This window comes from Vigna umbellata, chromosome 4, assembly GCF_029865625.1.
Source record: "Vigna umbellata cultivar VRB3 chromosome 4, Vumbellata_1.0, whole genome shotgun sequence".
In the NCBI taxonomy this organism is placed as follows: Eukaryota; Viridiplantae; Streptophyta; class Magnoliopsida; order Fabales; family Fabaceae; genus Vigna; species Vigna umbellata.
The window spans coordinates 34,605,882-34,617,702 of record NC_142168.1 but is presented as its reverse complement, the minus strand read 5'-3'; the positions used below and the strand labels follow the sequence as shown (position 1 = coordinate 34,617,702).

The 11,821-nt window shown below is 33.7% G+C and overlaps 2 protein-coding genes across 3 annotated transcripts; one reads left to right on the top strand and one right to left on the bottom strand.

Moving 5' to 3' along the window:
* The first annotated feature begins 2,736 nt into the window (after positions 1–2,736).
* LOC124827533 (Adenine nucleotide alpha hydrolases-like superfamily protein) lies at positions 2,737–5,260 on the top strand. The gene is made up of 4 exons (XM_047300611.2): positions 2,737–2,973; positions 4,030–4,151; positions 4,666–4,784; positions 4,902–5,260. Exons 1-4 carry the CDS (start codon positions 2,796–2,798, stop codon positions 5,008–5,010), a joined length of 528 nt encoding a protein of 175 aa, XP_047156567.1. The 5' UTR covers positions 2,737–2,795; the 3' UTR covers positions 5,011–5,260.
* Positions 5,261–5,555: 295 nt separating this feature from the next.
* LOC124827532 (PWWP domain-containing protein 3-like) lies at positions 5,556–10,314 on the bottom strand. 2 transcript variants are annotated; one of them, XM_047300609.2, is made up of 2 exons: positions 9,874–10,314; positions 5,556–9,566 (listed from the first exon to the last, which is right to left on the bottom strand). In XM_047300609.2, exon 2 carries the CDS (start codon positions 9,523–9,525, stop codon positions 5,734–5,736), a length of 3,792 nt encoding a protein of 1,263 aa, XP_047156565.1. In that variant the 5' UTR covers positions 9,526–9,566; positions 9,874–10,314; the 3' UTR covers positions 5,556–5,733. The 2 variants fall into 2 exon arrangements, with proteins under 2 accessions (XP_047156565.1, XP_087968509.1); XM_088112383.1 differs by lacking the exon at positions 9,874–10,314 and having other exon boundaries at positions 5,556–8,333; positions 8,406–9,795.
* Between the last annotated feature and the right edge of the window lie 1,507 nt (positions 10,315–11,821).

Sequence of the window (11,821 nt, the reverse complement as noted above, 5' to 3'; positions counted from 1 at the left end):
AAATCCTCTTTGCCTATCAAAATATAAGTTTGTAATCTAGTAAATTTACAAGAGCAACCTAAATCTTGATTCTTTGTAGACAAAAATTCAATTCAATGTGTAAATGTGTTCTTCAAAATAACCAAACTTTTCAAGAAAAGGTAGAGTTTTTCAACATCCCAAATGAAATATATGACAAATCTCATTTTCCCTTGATCAAGTTTAAGTGAAAGATGGGAGAGGATATGTGATTATGCCAAGTTTCTTGTGAATGATTTGTGAAAGTTAACGTTAAGAAATTGAAATAATGGTAAAGAGGGATATAATTAATGACAAGAAATGAAGAAATGAGAAGAGTAAAGTGAGATTGATTTATATTTCCTTTTGAGAAAGTTAAATTTGAAGGAGAAATGATTCTGTAGCTGTCTCTTACTGAGAAGGTGATAGAGTAATGCATTAAATTATTGGGGGCAACATAGTAAAAAGGGGAAGAAAATAAGGTAATGTACTGGCATGTTTTATGAAGAGGGCATGTCTAGAACTCAAAATGGAAAATAGGATGTCCCAGATTTTGAGTCAAGGAGGCACCTTGTCAAAGACAAGTGATGTACAAGTCAGAGCAATGTTTGGTCCTTAACAACACAACCCTAAACCTATATGTTCTCCTATTGGCCCCATGCCACATCCTTCTCCACCATCTTCCACACACTTCAATAATGGGAACAAACAACAAATGCTCTTCCTATTCATTGTCTAAAAATTAGAAAATTAGAGTAACGATTATTTGATACACCTAAATTTTTTACATTCATTTGATATTATATTTTCTTACATTTTATTCTCTCTTTTTTTAAAAAAAATATAAAAGTTTACATTTTTATGATCATTTTATTCTTGTACTCTGTGTCAAATGAATGTAAAAACATGTTGTGATACCATTACTCTAAAAGTTAATATTTCTTTCAATGTCTAAAAATCTTACAATGACGAGAAGTCAAGGTTTAAAACATAAAACAAATTAAATAATTATTTATCTTTTTATTTTTTAAATATCTTTTAAAGGTAAAATTATGATGATCCTTGTATTTTTAAAATAGACAATATCTTAAATATATGGTGATTGACCGTAATAATGTCACGTACTAAACTTTGAATCAAAATTTTCAACACAATTTCTTTAACTTTCCCAAAGGTTATCAAATTCTTCTAAATAATTTTAAAGACACATTTTTTTCTAAAATATAAAATGTTTCACTATTTGTTTAGTATCAAATACAACTTTAAAAGATTGATTTAGTACGAAGAGACTCCTATAATAAAAATAATGATGCCAAATTTAATAAGTGAACTTTAAACTTAGGATTTGTATTAGTTTCTAACAGTTTTTAAAATGAAATTTATTTTTAGTTTTATATTATAAATTTATTTTATCTTTAATCAACACCAAATTAAAAAAACCCCTTCTATAATAATAATAATAATAATAATAATAATATCAACGTAGTACAATTTGAAATATAAATACTTCATTGGATTCCTTTCAACACAGTTTGTAGTACAATAATCTTTCCCACATTTTCTCATAGAAACGTTAACTTTTTAATTCTTAAAAATACTTAATTTTTAGTAATAAAAGTAAAAACAACAGGTATAGGACAGTTTTATGAAATCTATCAATAAAATAATCAATTTTTTGTAATTTTTAATTTATATAGTATGATAATTAACTTGATAAAATTTTATAATTAAAGAAATCAATTATCAAAATTTTCATTTTTATCATTCATCAAAATATATGGTCATATTAATTCTGGTAATTCCAAGGAGGGATTTTGCAGATAACAAGATATAATCAATAAATGGTAGTTTTATAGGAAACTGTTTTCGTTATTAATAAATATAATAGGGAAACAAAGTCCTAATACGCGATGTATTTGTTAGATGTGTTTATAAAAAAAATTAAGTAATAAGAATGTAAATTTTAACTATTAAAACAGCAAGTATAAATACTTTACATTTTTCACACGACTAGAAATTATTTTGGATATAATTTTCAAAATAACTATCATAAACTCATAGTTTTATTGTATATAATATATACTATGACTACATGATATCCTAAACAAGGTTACTTTAATTAATCTTAAAATAATTAATTTGACTTTTATATTAGTCGCAAAGTATTGTATTATTATAATACAACATGCATTAATTAAACTATGTTACGTTGATATGCTCAACGATAGTTAACGTAAACGTGTTAAACTTATTCTTTTGTCAAAGAAAACATTTTAAATATTTGCGTTGAACATGTTATTTTTCTTTCAAATAGTTGGAACTATTTTTGTGGGTTATTTTTATCCTGTTTTAATTTTTTAAATCAAAGTTAGAAATAATTTATAAAAAATAACTATTAATAATTTAGGTTTTAAAAATTAAAAGGAGGTATTTTAGGAAAAAACATGTAAAATTTACCTTTAAGTTTTGTCCTTTTAACTCTTTGCATGTGATTTTGTGAAAGTTGTCGTTTTGCTCTGTTCTCGATGTTTCGGGCCCCGGCCCAGGAATAAAAGAAAGGACAGCACGACTCGTGGCCCAGGGCCCAGGGCCCACTATCATTCGTACATGAAAACGACGCACCGTTTTTGAAGTAGGGGTCCACGCGTAGTTTAGCAAACTCAGGTTGAGATTGACTAACCTACGCAGGGGTGGTTAATCACGCTGGCGCCTCAGGGGTCGTTCAATATAAGCGCGAGGTCAAAGTAGAAGGAGAGAGCGAAGCGAGTTGAAGTGAGTTGAAGCGAGTTGACTCAGAGATGGGAGACGAGGTGACTCGGGTAATGGTGGCGGTGAACGAGTCTAGCATCAAGGGTTACCCTCACCCTTCGATCAGCAGCAGAGGGGCTTTCGAATGGACCATCAACAAGATTGTTCGTAGCAACGTTTCTGCTTTCAACCTTTTCTTTCTTCACGTTCAAGTTCCTGATGAAGATGGTTCTCTCTCTCACTCTCTATTTTTTAATTGTTCTTTGCTGATTGTGTGAAGATTGTTATGTTAGTGGTGGTTCGATTTAAGTGATTCCTATAATTTCTGTTAGAGTGGGTCCAATATTGGTGAAATTGAACCTTTGCTAATTTGATTTTGAGTGAGATTGATTTTTAAGTGTGTGATTTGATTTAATTTTAAGTTAGTAGTAAAACTCAATACAAAAAGTTCTTGTTTGAATGTGAAACCTAATTAAATTGTTTTTAACTCAAAATCAATTCTTCAACTTAGGACCGATCATGTGAGCATTTAGTTAAAATCATTTAGTTGTAGATTTTAGTGTATGTTTCGATTAAAATTTATGAACTTAAGTTTGGGTGAAACTTGAGTTTGCAAAAAGTGACTCAAGTTTTGCTTCTACGAAACTGAGTTTCCAACAAAAAAATTGACGTGTGATCGAATTTTTAGGGTAATCGAACATGTTATGAAATTTAGTCATTGTCAAAGACGTTGGAAACCCCAAACCAGTTATTTGAAAAAAAGTTTTATGAAATTTAATTTACTCTCCGAATTGAGTTGTGAAATTAGTTAATTCAGTAGATGTTTAGTGATGTAGATAGATGTTACATCACACCACCATGTAGGCACAGGGTTGTTTTAGTTTGATCAGTGATTTCAATGTGGAGTCTTGAGTATGCGAGGGTTGGATGGAGGCATGTTAATTATTCAGAAAAAGAAAACATAATGATTCTACCTGACTTGAGTGATTATTTCTTGGGCGGGATAGATTAAAAAGGAAAGATGTTCATTCATCAAAGGTTGATTTCTAGCTCTAACTTTTTTATGTGTAAAAGGAAAAAGATTGTGCCCTTATTTTACTCAGTATAGATTGAGTTTGAGAACTTTATGATGATAATTGGTGGTGTTTTGTGATTTGTTTGGTCATTTTTCTTTGAATTTGGAGCTAATGAAGTGGGCATTTATGTTTTGTTGTACTGGGAGAAGTGAAAGGAGCGTGTAATCTGATGGTGCTGCTGTTCTTATTCTCTTTTTTTTTTTGCTAGGTTTTGATGAAACAGACAGTATTTACGCATCACCTGAAGATTTTAAGAACATGAAGCAGAGAGATAGAATTAGAGGGATTCATCTGCTGGAATACTTTGTCAACAGGTGTCACGAAATTGGGGTAATGGTTTTCTATTGAACCCCCGCATGCTCTAGTCCTTGTCTTCTTTCCTAGATTACATGCTAAGTGAAATAGGTTTCAAAATTATCACTGTAAAATATCTTTAGGCAGCCATCCAATCATGAACATATGATGACCTAAAAAATGATCAAATCTGATTAGGTATTACGTAAATTTATTTTATTCAGTGACGGTGTGCATGATAAAGAATAAACTATCAATTTTGTCTTTGAATTATTACTTTTTTTCTTCAGTAATTGCTATGGTATTGAAATTTCTTTAAGTAATCCCTAAGAATTGAATGTCATTCATCACTTTAGTCCCTTAGTGGTATTTTAGGGTTCAACAACCAATATTTATCATGATTTTTAGTACTTTTAGGATTACTTGAGTTGTTTATTTTACTTTATGGATAATTTAAGGAAGATATTACAACTTAAGGGCTGAAATTTATTATTTATTAGATCTATTTATAATACTCTTCTCCGCAAGCTAAATGTTGATGTATTTATAGGTGGTCTGCCAAGCATGGATAATGCAGGGTGATCCCAAAGAAGTAATATGTCATGAAGTGAAACGACTAAGGCCAGACTTTCTGGTTGTGGGCAGCCGAGGTCTCGGCCCTTTTCAAAAGTATGCCCCAATCGCTTATTTGTTAGAAATACTGAGATTTGAAGTGCATTAAAGTTCCTAGAATTTAATTTAGTTTGAGATGTGTTGTTGAGGAATCATGTTTAACGTTTTCTGCAGGGTTTTTGTTGGCACTGTGAGTGAATTTTGTTGGAAGCATGCTGAATGCCCTGTGATTACTATCAAACGCAAACCTGATGAAACTCCCCAGGACCCTGTTGATGACTGATATTTTGATACACCAGACATTGAAGATAGATTACCTATGCGTATTTGGTGATAAGAAAAAAAAATGAATACCATTCAAGATTAAGTAGTAGGAACAACAGCAGAAAATCCTACTTTTGGTGCTTCTTTGCCCTTGTTCCTTTTATCTTGTGTTCATAAGTGTTTGTAATTCGGTAAGTTGGATGCTGTTATATTACTCTTAAATGTGATGCAGGCATTATTTTACCAAAAGCCATAATCCTTTTCTTCAATGGATTGAGTAAAAGTAACGTCGGACCTCACGTGTCTCGACTTTTTATTATAAACCATTTGTTAAAATATGATACAGATAGATAGAGATGGTTGGGTTTCAAATAACAGCTTGACAATCTAATGAAAATTTTGCATCAGAACATTCCAAGCTTCTGTCAATTACCAACACACTTCATAAAAAGTGTCGAACCATAGATATATTTAAAACGAAAATAATCAGAACAGAATAGAATAACCTTTTTATAAGAAAAAGCTGTTTGATTATTACTACCATGAGAATGAAAAGTCTAAAGATGTCGATGTCCATAAAATTAAATACCAAATGTCATGACCCGCATCAAACTATACCAACTAACTTTATGTCAAATAAAGCTAGGCCAAGGTCAACCCAAAAAGGGGCCTCAGACAACGACAAAACCAAAAAGAAGGGCATATAGTCACAAAACCTACCCTAATCATTGCTAAATAATGACTAAAACAGAGAAGCTTCAACCATTTGGTTGACATCCTCCAGAAGAGCCTTCACCTCACTATGTAGTTTAGCCATCAAATCGGGAGATTTGTCACCTGATGCTTCCAGAATCAAAGTCAGACCTTGAAGCTTCTTCTGGATAAAGATCAATCTGGATGCTTCACCACCCTGTGACAGTGAAACTGATGGTGGTGTAGCTGCTAGCAAAGGCGTGTTCTTTGATCTTTCACCATCTTGTCCATACTCGAGCTGAAAAGTGACATCAGAAGATCCAAAAGGGTTATTGCTTTTAGAATGGTTGAAGGCGTTTTCAGCTTCAAAACTTCTCAGGAAGGACACTCTAGCTGTGTAGTCATTGTAGAGCATATCTGTTTCTGCTTCATTCAGAGCTCCAAACTTACTATACACTGAGATAAGGTCAGATCTTGAAGGCATAGATGTTCCTGGGCAAAATGAAACAACAAGAACCGCACCTTCAGCATTTTCATCAGCCCCCTTCTTACCTGAAGCAGTTTCCTTTCTTTTCTTCTTTGTCCCAGATTTTTGTTTCACTGATGGTATATGAGCCTCTTTCAACGTTCCATCTTCTTCAGATTCTGGCTTCTTTCTTTTCCTTCCAGGCTCATTCTTCTCGTACACATCAAGTAAAGATCCTTCAGAATATAATGAACTTCGAAAGACAAAAGTGAAGTCAACAAATTGGTCAAGAGAAGTGCCTTCCCTACGAATTTGAGGACTAATAGCTGCATTACGGACTTGGAACAGAACTTCCTCCACAGGAGCCTGGATTTTCTTTGGATCAATAACCATTTTCCCATCATCTTCTTCAGTTTGGTAATTTGAGCTATCAAAAAACCTCCCCATATAAACTGGAGGATATTGCAGAACAGCAGCCACTGCACTTGTCTGTGATGCTTTAACTTTTCTGGATACTGTAAAGGATTCTGCTTCCATACTTTCCTCCCTTTGCCCCCTGATTGGAGTAGTGAAAGGAGGGGACAAGTACTTACTTTTCTTCCTTTCTCTAGACAAACTACCCTTCCTGCTTCGTTCTTCGCTCTTCCCTTCATCTAAAACTTCTTTCCTCTCCTTTGACCGCAGCCATGAGCCAATGCTACCACTGTTTTCCTTGGCATAATGTTCAGCACTTGACACATCTTCATCAGTGTCTACAAGCAGCAACTCTTTTTTCTTCTGAACAGGTTTAGATGCCATACCATCCTCACCACCTTTTCTCTTCTTTCCACCATTTGAGCCAATTGCTTCCACCTCCCTACTTGCTGTATGAACATCTTTGTCCTCCCTCATAATTTCAGCAATGCTTTTCTGCTTTCTTACATGGTTCGATATGCTCCCTGAAAGCCCTGGAGAATGACCCAACTCATCAAATGGTCCTTGGGTCGGGGCTTCCACAGTACTTTTACTGTTCTCCACAGCAACTGTTTCATCCATTAGACTATCTCCAACTCCAGGCACCAGCTGGGTATCCATAAAATCAGGTAATTTATGCCCTTTTGACAGATAATATGCAGAAAGTCGAGCCTTTAAGATCTCCAGCTCCATAATACTACTACCACTATCAATAATTCTTGCAATTCGATTCACATGAGAAAGTAATTCTGCTGGCTCAAATTGACTATATAAAAGTCTATCTATGCCAGTTTCTGGCACAACAACTCCTTCCTTGATTCCAGAATTTTTCTCCAAGAGGACAATAGATTCAGATTCAGAACCTGTTTTTTGGTCAACAACTAAACGACTCAGCTTCATAGACAGAAGCCTTCCGACCTCACTTGCAGCTTCTTGCACAGCATTGGCAAAATCGAGGCAGCTACTCTGTTTAACCATATCATCAAAGTTATCCTCAAAACGCTTTAACTGTGATGGATGACACCATGCAAAGGTTCCATGCCCAAAGTAGGTAACCAGAAGTCTGTTCTTTTGTTTCAGCTTCAATGCGTCGTCAGATGCATCAGATGGGTCATAAATTCGGCCAGGCCACCAAAGTTTACTATCAGCTTGACCCCAAACAAAATCACCAACAGCAAAACCATACCCTTCATCGCTCAAGTCCTCCACGTCTACATCCATGTTCTCACTTGTCTCTGCAATTGGAACCTCTATAGTCACAATGTTCTCAGAACAATCTTTGTCTTTTTCTACCTCTTCACTGTCTCCCCCGTCTTTTGCTTCCTCAACACCAACCACTTTTGAACCATCCACACTCAAAACAGCCGCATCTTCTGCTCTATTCTCAGAAGTAATAGTCACAATGTTCCCACCACATTCTGCTTTCTTTCCTTTGCCTTCACACTCCTCCACTGTTTTGTCATATGCACCAAGACCTACCACACTATCCCCACTAAAGTCAGCAGCTTTTCCAACTTCATTCTGAGAAGCAAGAGTCACAACATTCCCATCACAGTCTTCACCTAATGTATCTTTCCCACCAACATTTGCCAAATTATCCACCCTTAAAGCAGAAGCTTCTGCAACTTTACTCTCAGAAGCAACAGCAACAATGTCTCCATCACAGTCTTTGTCTTTGCCTTCTTCCTCTTCACGTGTATTCTCTTCTCTTCTGTCTTGTCCTCCAATTCCTGCAAAACTATCAACACTCAAAACAGCATCTTCTGATACTCTACTCCCAGAAGTAATGGTCACAACATTACCATCACGGTCTTGGTCTCCACCTTCCTCTTCACTGATATCCTTTTCTCTTTTGTCTTCCCTGCCAAGTCCTACAAAAATATCCACACCAGAAACAGCAGCTTCTGCTAGCCTACTATCAGAAGTCACAGTCACAACATTCCCATCACAGTCTCCATCTCCACTTTCCCCTTCACCCATATCTTCTTCTCTTGCATCTTCCTTGCCCACAATCAAAACAGCAGCTTCTGCTGGACCACTCTCAGAAGTAGTAATCACATCATTCCCATCACAATCTTCATCTTTACCTTCCTCTTCTCTTCTGCCTTGCCCATCAAACCCAACCACAATGTTCCCATCATCGTCTTTATCTTTCTCTTCGCTCATATCCTCTTCTCTTCTGTCACAACCATCAACTCCTAACAAACTATGCACACTCATGACAGCAGCTACCCCTCCTCTACTCTCAGTATCAATACCCCCAATGTTCACATCACAGTCTTCAACTTCCTTCCTATCTATTGTGCGTTCAGCACCAGCCCCTACCACACTATCCCCACTCAAAACAGCTACTTCTACTACTCCACTCTCCGAACCAAGAGTGACATTATCGACATCACAATCTTCATATTTTCCTTCCTCACCACTCCTACCTCCATCACTTCCATGTTCTCCACCATCCCCAACCGATCCATCCAAACTCAAAACAGCAGTCTCTTCCATCTCAGAAGCAAACATATAGTCCATCTTCTCAGATGCATAATCATAGTCCAGCTTCTCAGTTCCATCACTAGAAAACACAGTGCTCATATCACTTTCTTGCATTCCCAACCAAGAGGTCACCCCATTCACCTCAGAATCAGCCAAAACTTGACAATCATTTCCACTCACAACCGAAACCTTGGCCTCCAATACATTACTATTATTGACAACATTAACAACCCCTTCATCACCCAAACCTTGGTTTTCAATGCTAGAAAAACCATCCCCATTCACAGCAACCCCACCGCATCCCTCCTCACTTCTCAAACCCCCAACATCTTCCCTAGCCTCCTTCGCCTGCTCTGAACCTCGAACCACGCTCCCACTTTCTTGCACAGGAGATGAACCCAGTACCATGCTGTCGCTATCATCCGTGCCCATTTGAAAAAGATCAAATTTTTCCCAACAAAAATCAACCTACTCTGAAAAAAAGCACACCAAAAGACATGTTAAAAAAAACCGCAATCATTACACGTCTACATTTCTACACACTCACATTTCTAGGGCTTTAGGTTACAAGAAATGAAAGAAAGAATGTAAATAACTCAAAATGGGGATTTAGAACTTAGAAGCAAGAACCATAATACCCACTAAAGAAAAACAACAATAAATTATTACCAAACAACAAAAGGAACAGACAAAGAAAAAAAAACAGTAAAACCTTTAGTGTAGTAAATTTTTTTAATACGATCAAAAGAAGGGACAATAAATATAAAGAGAAGAGAATACCTGAAGAATGAAAAAGGGTAGTTTAGTTAGTGTAGCATGCTTTTTACTTGTGCCCTCAACCAGAAAGAATCCTTAATACCCCGTATTGACCTGAGAAAGCAGAATGAAATTGTGGGGTATTATAAATTTGAAAAAAACATATATAAATATTGAAACTTTATCCTTCAAGAAATAAAAATAATCAAGTAATTTAAAAAAAAAAGTACTAGTACTGCAATGAAAGCTACATTATTAAGTAGAGTGAGAGAGGTATAGTAGAGAGGGAAATTTTCTAGTTATGGAATGTGTTTGAAAATATCGAGGATTCTCGAGATGGTGACAGATTAAGTTCATTGGCATTTTTTTTATTTATTTCTTGGTACTGTTGATTTTCATTATTGCTGCACAAGACTCAACGAAATATTACAGATGGTGGAACGAGGGAGGGATGAGATTGTCTTTGTCACAGAACCAGAATGATATTTTAACCTTTCATGGTGTGCTGTGTTGCGTTCAGACAGAGAGAGAGAGAGAGAAACAGAGAGAAACTCGCGAGAGTACACAACAAAAACACTACACGCTTTATTTTCACGCCATGTTTGTCCTCACACGGAGGGAATGTGAAAAAAATGGTTATTTTGCTGTAAAATGTAAATTTAAATAAAATTAACCTTTTTGAAAATAATTTTAATTCATGAATATGAATAAAAAATATTTTTTAAATAATTATCAATTATTATTGTTTTCCTTGGAAAATTATTTATTTTGATTGCCTGATATAAAAAAGCATTCAAATAAAATCACTAAGAATACGTTATATAAGTTGATAATTAAAATAATTGTAGTCATTATTCATTATATATCAGTTGTAGATTATATGTATAATGAATATAAGTTTTTTTTTTCATTCTCAATTAATATCATTTAAAGATAACTTGATCAAAAACATTAGTACGTGGTATTGTCTGTTTTTTACCAATTTCATTTATAAAAATTATTTTTTTATCTGTTTCGCTCCAAGTCGGATATCAAAAATAAAAATATCTTTGAATTTTTTATATACATAAATAGTTATGAATATTTATAAATATTTTTTAATTTAAAAACATTAAAATATAAACTTATATAAATATAATAGTTTTCAATGTATAATTTAAATAAAAGTATTGAATCAAATAATAATGAAAATAAATTTAATCTTTTTTAAAACATATAAATTAGTTGAATCACATAATATAAGTTTTAAGAAAAGATAATCTTCCTAAAAAGAACTACAACTTCATATGTTAAAAAATACTTGAATAAAAACTATTAATTATAATTTGTGAGTACCGTGATACTCATACATTTTACAGTTTCAAATAAGCTTTAACATACAAGACAAAAATTCATTTTTAAATTTGTAATATCATTTAATGAGCAGAAAAGTAAAGTTGAGAATTTTAAGGAAAACTATGACATAGCATATTAAAACATTCTTTACAATGTATGTTAGATTTAGTGACAATACTACTACAAAGTATAAAAATATGTTAGTATAGTATGTGAAAGTGAATTAATAGAATATCAAACACCTAACAAATATTTGATATATAATGAAAAATAACTTTATTATAACTTTTAATAATTTTATTCAATATTTATTTACAACTTCAATAAATTTTATTTAACAGAGAAAATATACAAGAGTAAAAAGAGAGAAAAAATATTATTCTTTAATTATGATCTAATTCTTTTTTCTATCTTTTTATTTAACCAATAACATAAAACCAAATCACTATGCAATTTCCACGTCATCACACATTATATTTTTATGTCAAACTCACTTGTTTTTATTTAATGGTTTTATCTTAACCAAACAACATAAGTTTTTTACTTATGTAATCTATTTATATGCTCTAATTTTAATTTCTCGTTCAACTAGATTTTATCAAACACAAAAAAAAAAGATACATAAAGAAGAGAGAAA